The sequence below is a fragment of the Podarcis pityusensis genome (genome assembly GCF_964106645.2).
Source record: "Podarcis pityusensis genome assembly, chromosome: 6".
Taxonomy (NCBI): Eukaryota; Metazoa; Chordata; class Lepidosauria; order Squamata; family Lacertidae; genus Podarcis; species Podarcis pityusensis.
The window spans coordinates 66,518,038-66,532,842 of NC_138030.1; the positions used below are offsets into that span (position 1 = coordinate 66,518,038).

The 14,805-nt window shown below is 40.7% G+C and overlaps 1 protein-coding gene across 4 annotated transcripts in view; it reads left to right on the forward strand.

Annotated features, from left to right (window-relative positions):
• The window catches only part of MIGA1 (mitoguardin 1), a 36,193-nt gene that overhangs the window by 1,356 nt on the left and 20,032 nt on the right, over positions 1-14,805 (forward strand). Inside the window, exons 1-7 of one of the 4 annotated variants that reach the window (XM_081008995.1) lie at positions 718-837; positions 2,284-2,459; positions 4,936-5,113; positions 5,912-6,048; positions 6,446-6,572; positions 7,505-7,641; positions 9,351-9,474. In XM_081008995.1, the coding sequence (XP_080865121.1) occupies positions 2,361-2,459; positions 4,936-5,113; positions 5,912-6,048; positions 6,446-6,572; positions 7,505-7,641; positions 9,351-9,474 (802 nt within the window). In that variant the 5' untranslated portion in view covers positions 718-837; positions 2,284-2,360. Of the gene's footprint in view, positions 1-717; positions 838-912; positions 933-1,525; positions 1,943-2,283; positions 2,460-4,935; positions 5,114-5,911; positions 6,049-6,445; positions 6,573-7,504; positions 7,642-9,350; positions 9,475-14,805 lie in introns of those variants that run through there. The other 3 variants (XM_081008998.1, XM_081008996.1, XM_081008997.1) reach the window with 3 other exon arrangements.

Consider the following 14,805-nt stretch of genomic DNA (forward strand, 5'->3'; position numbering starts at 1 on the left):
AAATGCCAACTGCTTCTAGGAGATAATGGAGAAATCTAGAAATTTATAATTGCAGTATTTTGACAGTAGCAAGTCTCTTGCCACCCAGTAAACTTTCATGTGTAAAAATAATAGAATTGTTTTTAAACTGTTGCAGCTTGGGAGTGTGGCTTATGACGGGCCTGCCATGTGGTCCAGTCTTATTAATACTGCGGGTTGGAAAGAACACTTGTAACCTCCGTATCGTCATCTCCAATTTCAGATGGGTGGATCGGAGGTTAATAGATTCTCACAGTAACACTTTTATAAAGGTGCTCATAATGGTCACCTACCAGATGCATTTCGTTAATGGAAAGTTGTTAAATCGGTCCTTAAAAAGCTAGAAATTCTATATCCCTGCCTTACCTGCAGTTGGCTATGTCGCTCACACAGGCCTTATGTATACCGGAGCTTAAACCTTGCAGCGTTCAATGGGGTTTATGCCCCAACTAAAGTTGCATGAGATCATAGCCTTAGAGTGATGGCAGCACGCCCTGTTTGCAAATGAATGGAAGCAGAATGCGCCAGCAGCTTCCGCAAAGCACGCGGCGAAAATAAACCTGCTAAGATTCTCCCCTCCCTGCCTTACTCAACTCAATTGGCTCTTAGCACCCTAATGTAGAGGAAACCATCCCGGCCCCCCAAAAAATTGATCCGGAAGCAAGAGGAGGCACATATTACTCTACAATTTCCTCTCAATGATCTCTCTCAACCCCACCCCCGCCCCACTTTTGGGCAGCAGGAATCGCAGCTGGTGCAAAGGAGGAACCGGGTCGCTTCGGGCTTGGTGTCTGCGGTGCAGCCCCGAGAAGCCGCCAGGTCTGGTTTCGGTTCCTTTTTCGTTACTGTTCCGTGGAGGCGGTTTGTTTGGTCCTCCAGGGTGAGAAGAGCTGCTTCCAACCCCATCCTAGCAGGTGGGGAGGGACCTCTTGGCCGAGCCCCACCCTTGCTGGTGCTCAAGGAAAAACCTGGGCCAAAAATACGGGTTGGTCTTGTGATCTTGTAGCAAAGAGCTTATATATAATATACAGTAGTAATGAATCAGGGTGCAATAAGAGGCAGCCATGGGTGGTATGGTATTGTGGGGTTAAGGGATACCCAATTAGGCCTGGGAATGTTTTGGATAACATGACAGAGTAGGACATTATAACAGGATAGCTCAGTCGCAGGATTCTTTAGAAGCCATTCTGTGAGTTAACTGCAATATATTACCTCTCCTGTTCTCTACAAACATTGTCATGTCATCTGCTTTCCCCCTGCCCTTGCTGTTATGCAAGCTGGATGTGGAAAAAATATTCAATTGGGTTTTAAATACTTATTGTAATGTTAAGAACTATGTCCCTTCCCCCTCTTAATAGTGATACATGTTAAAATAACAATAATTAGAAAATCCAAAGTAACAGACTGAAATATGTCTTGGCTCAGTACCATAAATAGCACCCCCCCCCCCGGTCAGATAAGAGTTATGGGAAATTCCACTGTCATCCATTCAAAGAATATTATTATTATTATTATTATTATTATTATTATTAATATGCGGTTGGATGTTACCTTCCACTTTAAAACATTTCCCCACTTTTGTTTTTCTGCCTAGAAACATTTAGTGTTATTCATCTTTGTATTTTGTGTGTGTATGTGGAAGCTTGTTAAAAACCTTTGTGTGGAGATAAGCTGCTTTGCAGGCTTTTCAAATCTTTTGCACAGTTTTCTTTTTTTAAGTGCTCCAAAGATCTCAATTAACTCACAGGTCAGCCAAATGGCAGTTATAAATCTTAGGAGTAATCTTTCTGTTTTTCTGTGTTGTGCTCTGTATGCTTTCAAAGATAAAAAAATAAAAAAAGAATAACACACTGGAAAACTCCATAGCTTTCTCAGTACTCAGAGCTGTTCATTAGCACTGAAATCTTGTTCACATCTGCCCGAGGTAAGTCTTATTGAGTTTTTAATAGACTTTACTTTTAGATAAGTGTGTATAGAATTGCAGTATTGGGCTGCAAACCTTGTCTCACTTACTTGGGAGTAAGGCCCACTGACTTTGATGGGGCTTACTTTTGTGTAGACAGTTAGGATATTGCTGTTAATATTTACAGGAAAATGGAAGGGTGTGTACCTTTTACTTTATCCACGACATTCACTGTTCCACTTCAAACTATCTTTGCTATTTGTACCATTGGAACTCTGGATGGAAGGAAGGAAGTTTGAAGCCACTGAGTTAACTTCACAAAGCGTGAGGTCTATAGTCCAATATCTGTCTCTCATTGGCAGCCTATATCCAGCATCGTCTGCAAGTAATATGGTTTTGACTTAGTGTCACTCAATGATGCTGTGGGAAAGAAGGAGCCATGTCAGAAGACGCTGCTAGTGAGACACGTTTATCTTTGAAGACAGCAGCTTTAAGAGTATTTGATCTTCCTCTTTCCTGGTATTCTTCCCTAACCCAGGTAACCCTTGCATTTCTTTATTTTAGTTTGTAGTGCTTTTTGAAGCTAACATCTAACAGTGTTTTATATAATGTGCTTTTATGTAATACGTATTTGGTTAAGATGGTTTATATAAAATTATTGTTGAACGTAGCATTAAAAAAAATATTGCTGTGGATTCCAGTAGATTTCATTCTGTTACATGTACTGGACTGCAGAGGCTGCAGTGAAGCCTTTGCAGTGCCATACATCTCAATTGTAGAGTGATTACAACCAGTACTGCCTATCTTGTTTTTTCTGTTTTGCATCAAAGTGCATTATTTGATGTATTGTCTAGCCAGTTTCTAATTATTTTCTGCCTTTCAGTGTAAAGTTTTTTATTGAGCTCACTGATATGAATAAGCAAAAAACCCTTAAGAGTAATATGGGTAGTATATAGCTAAGTCATATACAGAGCAGACCTGTTGAAATCATAGGAGAGAAGTTAGCAGCAACTAATTTTAATTGCTTTATTTCAGCAGGTCTCTTGTAGTACAGTTTAGTCAGATACCACCCTTTGTTGGCAGTTTTAATAATTATAAAATAGGGACTACCTCTTAAGAATATCTTGCAAATAACCACACCCTATGTGTATGTTTTCTTGCTAATGCAAGTCACAGAAGGCTTCAGACAGTATTTTGTTTTTTAAGATTTCTACAAATTTAATCATGTTGCTGTCAGTTTTGTCCCAATTTACGAGATAAGCATTTACAGAGTGTTGATACTTCCAATATTTAGCATGATCTGCAGAATCAGGAAGACAGAAATAATCTAGAGCAGGCTTTTACTGTGGGTGGTGGTGGATAGGACATACAACATCTGTTTCTAAAGCAGGGTAGGGTGGAGCCCCGACTGCCAGAAACGCTGCTGCACTATAAGAGGAGGTGGAGTGGAGAAAAGCAACAGAACAGAAATAGACAGTGTTGGACTGAGTTTTGTTACCTTAATGTCAATGTGCTCCACTCCAGAAGAGGAAAGACTGCTGTATCATTTGTCTCAATGACAAAAAAACCTCTACTAGTTCCATCAACTAGGAAAAAACCTGAATGTATAATGTATCTCTATACAATATGAACAGAGAGCCTGAAAGTTTGTATATTGAGAAACACATATTAGGAGTGTGACCCAGAGGGTCATTTTGTGCAGATTGTTGTTGTTCAGTCGTGTCCGACTCTTCGTGACCCCATGGACCAGAGCACGCCAGGCACTCCTGTCTTCCACTGCCTCCCGCAGTTTGGTCAAACTCATGTTCGTAGCTTCGAGAACACTGTCCAACCATCTCGTCCTCTGTCGTCCCCTTCTCCTTGTGCCCTCCTTGTGCAGATAGAACTTGTGTATAATGCAAGCATAGTGACATTTGTCCGGTAACAGGCAAACCACATGTAGCCACAGAATGCTTTGTGAGAATGTCTGTGTTGCACACAGGAAAACTACTGAAAGGGTTGGAAATTCACTGCCTTGAGCAGCACACTTTGCTTGTGTTGAGGATCTGCAGAAGTATAGCAGATTGCCTGCTGCTGAACTAATAGAAACCATGCCCAGTCCTCTGGTGACCACACCCCAGGTACCCGTTTTCCCTGAGCACCTGTTGGTTGGGAGAAGGCGCCACAACTACTCCTGTATCCTTAGATCAATTGAAAAAGACAAAAAATCAGTGGAGAGTAGAAATCACATCAGATTCTGCTATTTTCTTTTAAATCATGAGGCATGTGTACATTCGGCAGTGGCTGTAGTGTTATGTCTGGTGCAAATAAATAATGTGATAAATAATGTGAAATAAATAGTGTATGCTAATACATTTGTTCATAAAGTTCATCACAGTGTACTGATTCTTAGTTTGTTCCAGGCTACATATTATGCCAAGTGCATCTACAAGTGGAAACCTTTAGAAATGTCTCTAAATGGTTACATAGCAAAACACAGAATATGATTAATTATAGAGTAGGACTAATGCAGTTAAACAAATGCTGTAATGAGCATGCCTTGTTCTAAAAGTAGCTAATGTTGGGCACATCCAGTTCTGCTTCCAGTAATTATCAGCTTACCGCTCAAATTCCTGAAAATAATCTGTGTTGGTCTTTGGGAGCAAAAGAAGACATTCACTTTAACTTGTGGGCAAGTTTTCTCTAGGCCTTTGGATTTGCCAGTGGGAATCCAAAGGTCTGTGGTCAAAATGTAGAAATACAGCATCCAATATAACTGTCAAAATAAATGCAAACGCACACTTTCTCAAAGTTAACATAAAAGTATAGAATTTTAGCCTATTGTGTGTTGTTGTTGTTATATTTTACAGAAATTATTTAAGATTTATACACAATAAATTGCACAGAGTTTCTTTGATTGGTGTAGTGTTCAGATTTCAAATGTTAACTTAAACCTATTGCATCAAAACTGAATTTTTTTTTCTCCTTCTGTAGAACATAGGATATAACTTACTTTTTAAAATATGTGTTTTAAGGTTAAGGTTTCCCCAGGTCTCAAGAAGTTATTTGTAATAACAGCAGTGGGTGCAGTGTCTGTGCTTTTTCTTGCCCATCACTTCAAAAGAAAGCGTGGGAAGAAAACCAGGAATGTATCTCCATGGGAGCCAGGCCACGTCGTGTTAGACTATATAAAAACACCTGCATCAGAGAAAGGTAGGTGACACGATGTCTAAGGAAAGCCAAGATTCTGTACACACCTGGAAGGAAGCCTCATTGAACACAGTGGGGCTTACTTCTGAGCACGCCTATGTAGACTTGCAGTGGCCAGCTTTAGAAGTACATGGAAATAAGTTGGAAAAATTGGGGCTTATTGCCAAGCAAGCATTTTGGGACTGGGGTAGAGGTTTTTGGTTTTTTAAGTTCCTCAGCTTGGTTTCCCACTGAAACATGTACTATATGCATGCAACAGTGTGTGTGCACCACAACTCTTTCCTTAACAAATCCCTAAACTGCCTCTTTATCGCTTAGAGATAATTTTTTTAAACCACAATAAACAGTTGGGAGGCTTAGCATAGCCCTGATTGGTCTGCAAGGAGATGGACACGTGTAGCACCTTTTCCCCCAGCAGCAGGTCCAGCATAAACCTGCCTGCAGCCTTCCTTTTTGTTTTCCCATCCTCAAGCCTTGCTGATTACAAAGTGCACGTGCTTATCCTTCCTTATGGAAAGCAGTAGATGAGAGCTTAGTGATTCACAGCTTATACAATCATTGTACAGCATTAATAGCATTCTAGAATGTTACATTACTTTCAAAATGATAATTTTAAGAGTTACTGGAAAAGAAAGAGTTATCCCATCTTAAAAAGTTATTGCTCGAATACAACAAAATTGGTTAGTTGTTGTTTAATGAAAACCCTTTGCGGTCATGCAAGTGACACTTGCTTCAATGGGGGTTACTCCCAGGTAAGTCTGCATGGGTCTGTCGCTTTGATTATATTATCTTCCTCTTCAGGTTCCAGTTGTTCCAGCAGCAGACAAAATCTAACACTTTCATTGAGTTCAGCCAAAGAAAAAGGTTCTCAATCCTATATCAATGCAAATGGAGGCCTCTTCAGTAAATATTCTGGTTCAGTGCAGAGTTTGGCCTCGGTAAGCATATCTTATTATTTTCATGTAGTTTGCTGATAAGCTGTTGAATAGTGATTCCCCCCATTGACTTGCATAGGGGCAGGAAAGAGGCACTCTTCCTGGATCAGTGCTCCTCTAGAATGTGTGCCATTTTTATGCTGACTCTCACCTTGCTTTTCCTCCTGTACAAAATGAAGCTTAAAGGCACCTAGCCTGAAAACCCTTGGGCTTATTTGTCTAGCTCGCTTCTTACCTAGGGGCACCTCTATGCTATTGTCACACAAATTGCCCACAAAACTATGGGGACATCTAGTGGATATTTTTTTAAAATGATCCCCAAACTGAAAGACTGCCCTTCTAGAAAGCCATGTGAGCTAAGCATCCCAAATCTGACACCTGTCCATCTTCTTTAAATTAGGTCCAAAGTGCCGCATCCTGTCCTAGCTGTGCTTGTGTCAATTCTAGTTCCTGGGACAAAGCAGATGAAGATGATATAAAGCTGGTCAATGTTCCAGTAACTACTCCAGAAAACTTATACTTGATGGGTAAGTGAGCAGATTCCTTAGATGCAGCATTTATTGCTGCTTTTTTTAAAAGTTTCTAAGTTCAGGATTGTTTGCTATTACAAAAATAGTGTTACTTTCTTTCAAGGGCATGATGACACTTGTATTTAACAACTGTTAAAGATATTTGTTGCCTTAAGTCCTCTATAGGCCATATAACATATCTGTCTGTTCTGCAGCAGAGTAGCTGGGGCAACCCAGCCAGATGGGCAGGGAGTAATAATAATAATAATAATAATAATGCATGAACACAAAGCCTGCCACATGCAGGCTTCAGGAACAGAAAGAGCATGTGGTGTGTAGTCTCTGTAGACAACAAAAATTTTAGAAACTAATAGAAATATGAAACCTTCCTCATCTACAGTGTTGCTACGTGTATTCACAATATGTTTGCTTATTGAATATTAAAAGAACGTGTGGCTTCGCTTGGAACAATTGAATTGGAAGGACTCAAAAGCTGTCTAATCCATGGGGGCCGAATCCGGCCCAGCCGCCTTCTAAATCCAGCCCGCGGATGGTCCAGGAATTAGCATGTTTTTACATGAGTAGAATGTGTCCTTTTATTTAAAATGCATCTCTGGGTTATTTGTGGGGCATAGGAATTCGTTCATTTCCCCCCCTTCAAAATATAGTCCGGCATCCCCACAAGGTCTGAGGGACAGTGGACCGGCCCCCTGCTGAAAAGGTTTTCTGACCTCTGGTCTAATCCATTCCCCTCTCACAATGCAGCGTTCCTCCTGATCAGTCAGTGAAGTACATGGCTTGCTCAGCTAGAGTGCCAGTACATTGGACTGATTTATTTGGCAGTCACCTTTCTACGAAGGGTTCAAGTGTTGAGCCATGCCACCTGGTACAAGGGAAGGCAAACTGAAAATCTGATACAGGGCTGTTACATTAGTAAACATTTGTTTCAGGAATGGAACTATTTGAAGAAGCTCTTCGCCGATGGGAGCAGGCACTGACGTTTCGTAACAGGCAAGCGGAAGATGAAGCCAACTGTAGCGCCGTCAAACTTGGAGCAGGTGATGCTATTGCAGAAGAAAGTGTAGAAGTAAGTAAATGAGTTGCTGTTCCTTCAGATAATTTGTTTCCCCTGTTTCTGGTTAAAATTCCAAAGTATACTCCAGCTTCTAGCAAAGAAGCTAAAATTATTCAAGAGAACCTGGATAACACCAAGATTGCAGGTTCGATCCCTGTAAAGGACAGCTGCATATTCCTGCATTGCAGGGGGTTGGACTAGATGATCCTCAGGGACCCTTCCAACTCTTATGATGCTGAGGAACTCTGTGAGCCTCTTGAATGCCTGCAATATGAGCAACTGCTTCCCCAGTGACCTATTTCTTCTTCAGTGTCTTTCTTCCTTCAAAAGTTTTCAATATATCATAGTACTGCATTGGCCCGAATATAAGCTGCACCCGAATATAAGCCGCTCCCTTAAAATTCTGCAGGCACTCACACCCGTTCCATTTTACCGTATGTCTGTTTCAGCAGCGATATCGTAAAAGCCCATTTTTGTAAGGTCACAAATTTAAGCTGCACTTTAACTTTTCACGGTCGGTATTTGGGAAAAAAGTGAGGCTTATATTCAGCCAATACGGTACTATTAAAATCAAAACTTACACAAAGCTATCTCAAAATTATCTCATTGCAAATCCTGGCTAGGATGAACTGGCATGGGCTTAATAGGATAACATTAGAAGATGATTCCTATATTCTTTTATCCCCTACTTTGGCCATCTAAGAATGCTGCACACTGAGCCTACATTGGTTGGACCCTCTTCCATTGGTTAGTTAACTTTTAAAGTGTTTGCCTATTCTCTCGAAGTACCAATCTGCCTTTCACTTTGCTACTTTAATTGGGCCTGGGATTTGGAGAGGTGTTTGCCCACTATCTCCTGTGCCTAAGTGGAAGCACAAGAAAAGCAATTTACTCCTGACCCACGAAGATGGGAAGCAGCAGACTGGCAGCCACCTTGCTGAGGCAGATGACATAGCTTATAGTTCTTTCTCCATGGACTTCCTCCCCATAGCTGTCAACTTGCAGATTTGAAAATAAGGGATCAGCAGCCAAAATAAGGGATTTTCCAGGCACAGGTATGTTCAACTTCTGAGCCCTTCCGAGCCAAAGACAGAAAGCCCAGCCAGCAGCCAAACAAAGCCTCATCAATAAGGGACAGCAGCGGGACATGGCGCTGGGATAAGGGACTGTCCCGCCAAATAAGGGACACTTGACAGCTATGTTCCTCCCTGGCCAAGGTTAGAGAAAACAGGTGGGGTAGAGGCACAGATAAGAACAAAGTTTGCACAACTGGCCAACCTCACAAGGCAGTTATTTGTACAGTAATCTTTATAGGTTCACAGTGATGGAAACCCTAAGCATTTTGCTGCTAAAAGGCATGAATTCCACACATACTTTAAATTCTCTTTTTGTACCCAGTTGCAAACATGTTTATGTGGAAGTTCCAGGGTGGGGTATCTGAAGTATATGTACATAGGATTGCACCTTTAGTTTTTCTGAAGTGAGCTTCTTGAAGTAAGCATGCTCCTAGAGTCCAACTTTCCTAATCTTAATAGGTTAGTTGCTGTTCTAGGTAATGTTTTCAGGTCCTGCTGATTTTTGCATGTGGCACAGTATAAATATTTGATATAAATAATAACCAAAAAAGTGTTTGTTGATCCTCATGCATATCAGAATCTCCATGAGCTGCATAAAATATTGGTGACAGAATGTATTTGCCCTCTGCAACTTCTGTTTTGCAGGATATCATTAGTGCTGAATTCATTCATAAGCTTGAATCCTTGCTCCAAAGAGCTTATCGTCTTCAAGAAGAATTTGAGGCTTCTCTTGGGGCATCTGATCCTGCTTCCTTTGCCAATGATATTGGTGAGTTTGTCTTGGCTTTAAACTTGCATGTTTCTTGATAATATAGGGCTGCTAGTCTTGAAAACTTATTGGGACATGGTGAAGAGGCAGAAATAGGGAAATGAGAATTTACTTGTGATTCGAGTTGCTCCTCTTGTACAAAGGATCAGTTCCACAAAGCTGGTTTAGCTGCTGGCTCATAGTAGTAGCACAAGGAGCCTGTAAAGTGATTTGTTAATCTGCACATCTACATATTTGGACTGAATTTAGACCCAAAGCCCCTGGTGTAAAGGGTGGTCTTGCATTTGGCTAAAAAGCATTGTAATGATCAGTGAGACATGAAAGCAGAGATTTGCGGGGAGATGAGGATACTTCTTATGTATTGTGTAAGAATACATAGCAAAGCAGAACGTGGCTACTTTGCTAACTATGTATTATAAGCTAGGTCTGGTCAAGTAGTTTGCCAGCCCTCGGCCACATCAGCATGTGCAAACAGGTAAAAGGATAACATCTTTGAACTTGCTTACAAGTCAGACTTGTACCGTGCTGGCATTTTCAACTTTAATTTTTTAGGTACTTCTGTACAACTGACTGCAGTGGCCTGAAGAGACTTGCTGGTAGTCTGTTATAATAAATCACACCAAAATAAACCCTTTCTTCCACAACTTTAGAAGACTGAGCTTGCTTAGTGCCAGTCTGTTGTTTCTGTAAAAAGCAAGGTTGCGTGGAGCTATTGAGAACATATGAAACTGCATTATATTGAGTCACACAGTTGGTCCATCTAGCTCATTGCTGTGTGCACAGACTTGCAGCACCTCAGTCCCTGGTCTCAGGCAGAGTACATTCCTAGTCCTATGTGTACTAAGGACCTTCTTCATGAAAGCTGATGCTCTACTGCTATGGCATATCTCAGTTAGAACCTTAAAAATATCAAAGTTAGTATTTGGATGCCAGGATGATCATGGATCATGCCTAGAAGCTTTGTATGTTTTCTTTGATAACAGCTGTAAACTTGAAATACAAATTGCTTCATTGTGTGATTTGCATAGATAATGCAGAAAACTTTGGAATTGGGGGACGCCAAATATATTTTAAGAAGATTAAATACTGCTGTATCTCAGAATAACCGATTTACTGAAGGATGTGTGATTATGAAAGTTGAAGTGTCTATGAATGTGAGGTGAGACTGTCAGTTTGCATTTATTAGTGCAGAAAGTATTGATCTGATGTGTAGAGATCTTTCCTATTCTGCTTAATTCACAAGGCTTCTGGAAGCTTCTCTGTGTGAAAGAAGCAAGCAGAAGGTTCATGATGTTTGGGTTATACCTTCAGAGAAGCTGAGAACAGCTGGCTTAAACTGGTTCTGTGATCTCTTTCAGCCAAGGTCCTGCTGACTATAAAAGTAAAGCCAGAAGGAGCCCGGGTTTCACTTTCTCTTTCTATCTCTTTTCCTTATGGTGTGGTGTTCTGTACAGTGGTACCTCGGGTTACATACGCTTCAGGTTACATATGCTTCAGGTTACAGACTCCGCTAACCCAGAAATATTACCTCGGGTTAAGAACTTTGCTTTAGGATGAGAACAGATGAGAACGGTGGTGGTGCAGCGGCAGCAGGAGGCCCCATTAGCTAAAGTGGTGCTTCAGGTTAAGAACAGTTTCAGGTTAAGAACGGACCTCCAGAACGAATTAAGTACTTAACCTGAGGTACCACTGTACATAGTATGCTTAGTGTTAAGGTTTAGACTTGTTATAAGTTATTGTAAGTTTAAGTCTGCTGCAACTCGATTTCTTATGGACAGTGCCAATCCTGAATGTATTGGATTTGTGACCATTATGCTCATTTGCTTTCAGCAGCAGTAAAGCTCTGCTGGATGAAATAGTAATTGCCTCTGGTCTATTTTTTTGGGAATCCTGCAACGTGTTTAAGTTTTTACTCTGCTAACTATATGTTGGAATTCTACTCTGGGTCAATATTGAGTAGAAATTCATGTCAGAGACTTCTGGCTCCCAGCTCAATTATTAACTCGCTAGGTGGCCTGAAGTAAGATATTTAGTCTTCAGCCCCCCTCTGCAAAATATGCGTTGTTATTAGCCTACCTACCAGGGTTATTGTAAAGATTATTGAGAAAATATATGAAGGACTTTAAAGTGCTATAATAATCACAAACTGTTTGTTTTAAAACTACTGATAAGTATAGAAAGCCGCTATGAGAAATTGATTGAAGGGTGAGGCAGAAATTCGTACAATGGTACCTCGGGTTAAGTTCTTAATTCATTCCGGAGGTCTGTTCTTAACCTGAAACTGTTCTTAACCTGAAGCACCACTTTAGCTAATGGGGCCTCCTGCTGCTGCCGCGCCACCGGAGCACGATTTTTGTTCTCATCCTGAAGCAAAGGTAATATTTCTGGGTTAGTGGAGTCTGTAACCTGAAGTGTATGTAAGCTGAGGTACCACTGTATTATACTTTCAGAAATGCTAGTGTGTTGAAACAAATCAACACTAATTTCCTGCCCCAAATCACTTAGCAGCATCAGCAGCAGGGGGAAGCATTGTACATTAAATTCATGACATCAGGTTTATTGGGAAGCCGAGCAGCCATATGTATTCTGCATCCCCAGGAGCTAAGTAAGGCAAAGCACTGTCTCTGTTGCCAAGTAGATTTATTGGTCACAACTTGTTCCTGGAAAGTGTGCATTTTAAGATAATGGCAACTGTCCAGCTCTAGATTTTCATGGCTTTAAAGTTGGAGGCGCATGCTGCCACTGCTAATTTGTACAGTAGATAAGATTGCGACCCATTTTCAAAGCTATTGGCAATTCTTAAGATGGTGTAAATGAATAACTTGGCAATGGGGTAATTGATTGCATGTTTGAATTATAGATAGAAACTGTTTTCCCTCTGAAACATGACATTTGTGTTCATTCCAATATTGATTTGTGAGTTTGAATCATGGTTGCCACCAGGGGTCAGTCTTCCAATGGCTTTTTAAAATCCTGTTCAAAGCATGCTTCCTGGGAACTTGCTAGTTAATTTTAGTTTTCTGGCACATTTTTCCCCCAACACCTGCTACTGTAAGTCATAACACAGAAAGGGGCTTGAATGTCAGCTCTGAGGTTAGAAATCACACTGATATACATTGGCATATATATCTGCATAGCAGCTGTTGGATGTCAATTTCCTTTTTAATTTTTCTTCCTTGAGTTTCCATAGTTTTCAAAGGGTTAAATTAATTTATATGTTTCACAGTACAGTACTGCTGGTGTGTACAGATGACGAAATTGTATCAAGAGAGCTAAATAACAATCAAAAGAGCCTTTCAGTACAGAATGCTGAAGCAACATGCAAGGGCAAAACAGAATACTAATAATGGCATATTATTGTTGCCCTGAGTGGTTTCTGTCATCTTAATGTTGTAACCTAAAGCAGTTGGCTCTTTTAATCTGTGTTTCTGAGATTTGAAATAGAAAATCACCCCCCCCAAAATAATTATTTTTAGATTCACAGTAGGCTGGATACCACAATGTTTTGTTTTATATAAAATATTTTTTCCTCTCACTTTTTTTTTACAGCGCAGATAAACACTTTTATATAAAAAACAATATTCAATAGTCGATTCAATGTGGCAAAATGTATAAGTCTTATTAGGCTTTCAATGAAGGAAAATCGTAATTTCCAGGGCTGTCTACCTGGCAAGACTTTGATCCCCACCTGATCATCTCCAGATTATCTCCACAGACTGCGTTTCCCTCAGTCATTGATGCTTTCTCTGTACCTAATTTTGTGTGCCAAGTAAAAACCGTGGCTTGAGTTACCTGTCAGCCAGATACATTTCTCTCTCTGAATTCAAATCTTCATTAAAATTCTTGTTGTTGGATAAAGGACCATACAGACCCTCGACCACACCTACCTTTGTTCCACTCCACGCTTTGTGACCATAGAATATTTAGCTGAATAGTTGAAGAAAGAGAGTCGGGAATTAGCAATAGTTTCCTGGGACTGCTTCAGTAGCTGACCTGTGCCAAAAGCAACATAACCTCAGACACAATAATGGGAGGACAGCTTGGCAGGAAGGACTAGGTAATATTATGGTTGAGCTGAGATGTAAAGTAAAACAATATTTTAAGGCCTTCTGTTTTCCTCAGATTCTCGTCTGAAGGAGGAATCTGCCAAAATAAGTCTTAGAACAGGAAAGAGGGAAGAGATAGTTGAGGTGTTGATTCTGTTAGAGGAGGCACATCGACTGCTGTGCAGAGACGGTGTAGGCCAGAAAATGAGGGTTAGAGAGAGGAGAAAGTGTGTTTGTATCCAACAGCTCTCCCACCCCCCCAAACTAACCATTGAGCCTTTTTTTAAAATTAAAAACAACAAACAAGGAATAGCTGCCATATTTTCAGGACAAAGTTATTCTGGTCCTTAAAAATGAGGCTGCTATAGATACTGGTATGTGCACTGTTGGTACTCTTCATCCTTTTCAGACCCAGGAATCACCTTTAACCCCAGCATCCATTTTGAAGCCCATTTCTTAGTATTTTTTCTACCGTGTATTCGTATGATGGTAGTGCTGTTGTTGCAACTCACCTTAGATCAGACTGTGAGTGGTAGCTGGTCCTGGCCAACCAGTTGAAAAGTGATATAATGTGTGCGTATTACACATGTATTGGTTGATGAAATGAAAAAGGACCTGTTGGCTTCCTATCCTCCCTCCCTGTGATTTCTCTGTCAGAACTGGTGGTGGATCAAGTTCCATTAATTAGCTCCTCACAAATAGAAGTTCAGTGCTACTTGAAAAAGAAAGAAAAAGAAAATGCGGTTCCTGATGTCTTTAGATGTGAAAAGTCAAAAAATAAAAAAGCACAACACTAGCAGGGAGAGGCAGGTCCTTCTACAAATCCCCTCCCAGCTTAGGGCACCCCCACACATCTAGTGCTGCTTTGCCCTCGTATGTCATGGATCCTCCAGTCAGAAGTACTTGCCTACGCTGATGGATGTGTTTGGGTGAAAGTGCCATTTATAAGTGTATTTATGTAATTAATGTATGTATGTATGTATTTATGCACCTTTCACAATGGTAGAAAACAGAGAGACGGAGGGGTGAGTAATCTGGTGTTTTGGAGCCCAAAACAAAAGGTCTCCTCTTGCAAGAGGAAGCAAAATGGTTTTAATATGGAGATCTGGAAAAGCACTTTTGTTTGTGCAAGGCAGCCATCCGTCTCTGAGCCCCATTCGAAAGGTAGCAGAGGGTTGGTGCACCCTCTTGTTGGATGACCAGACTTTTGCTTGATCTTCTCTGGATCCAAAGCATTTAGAATTGAATGCAGTCTGGATGTATGGGGGGGGGAGGGGAACCTTAA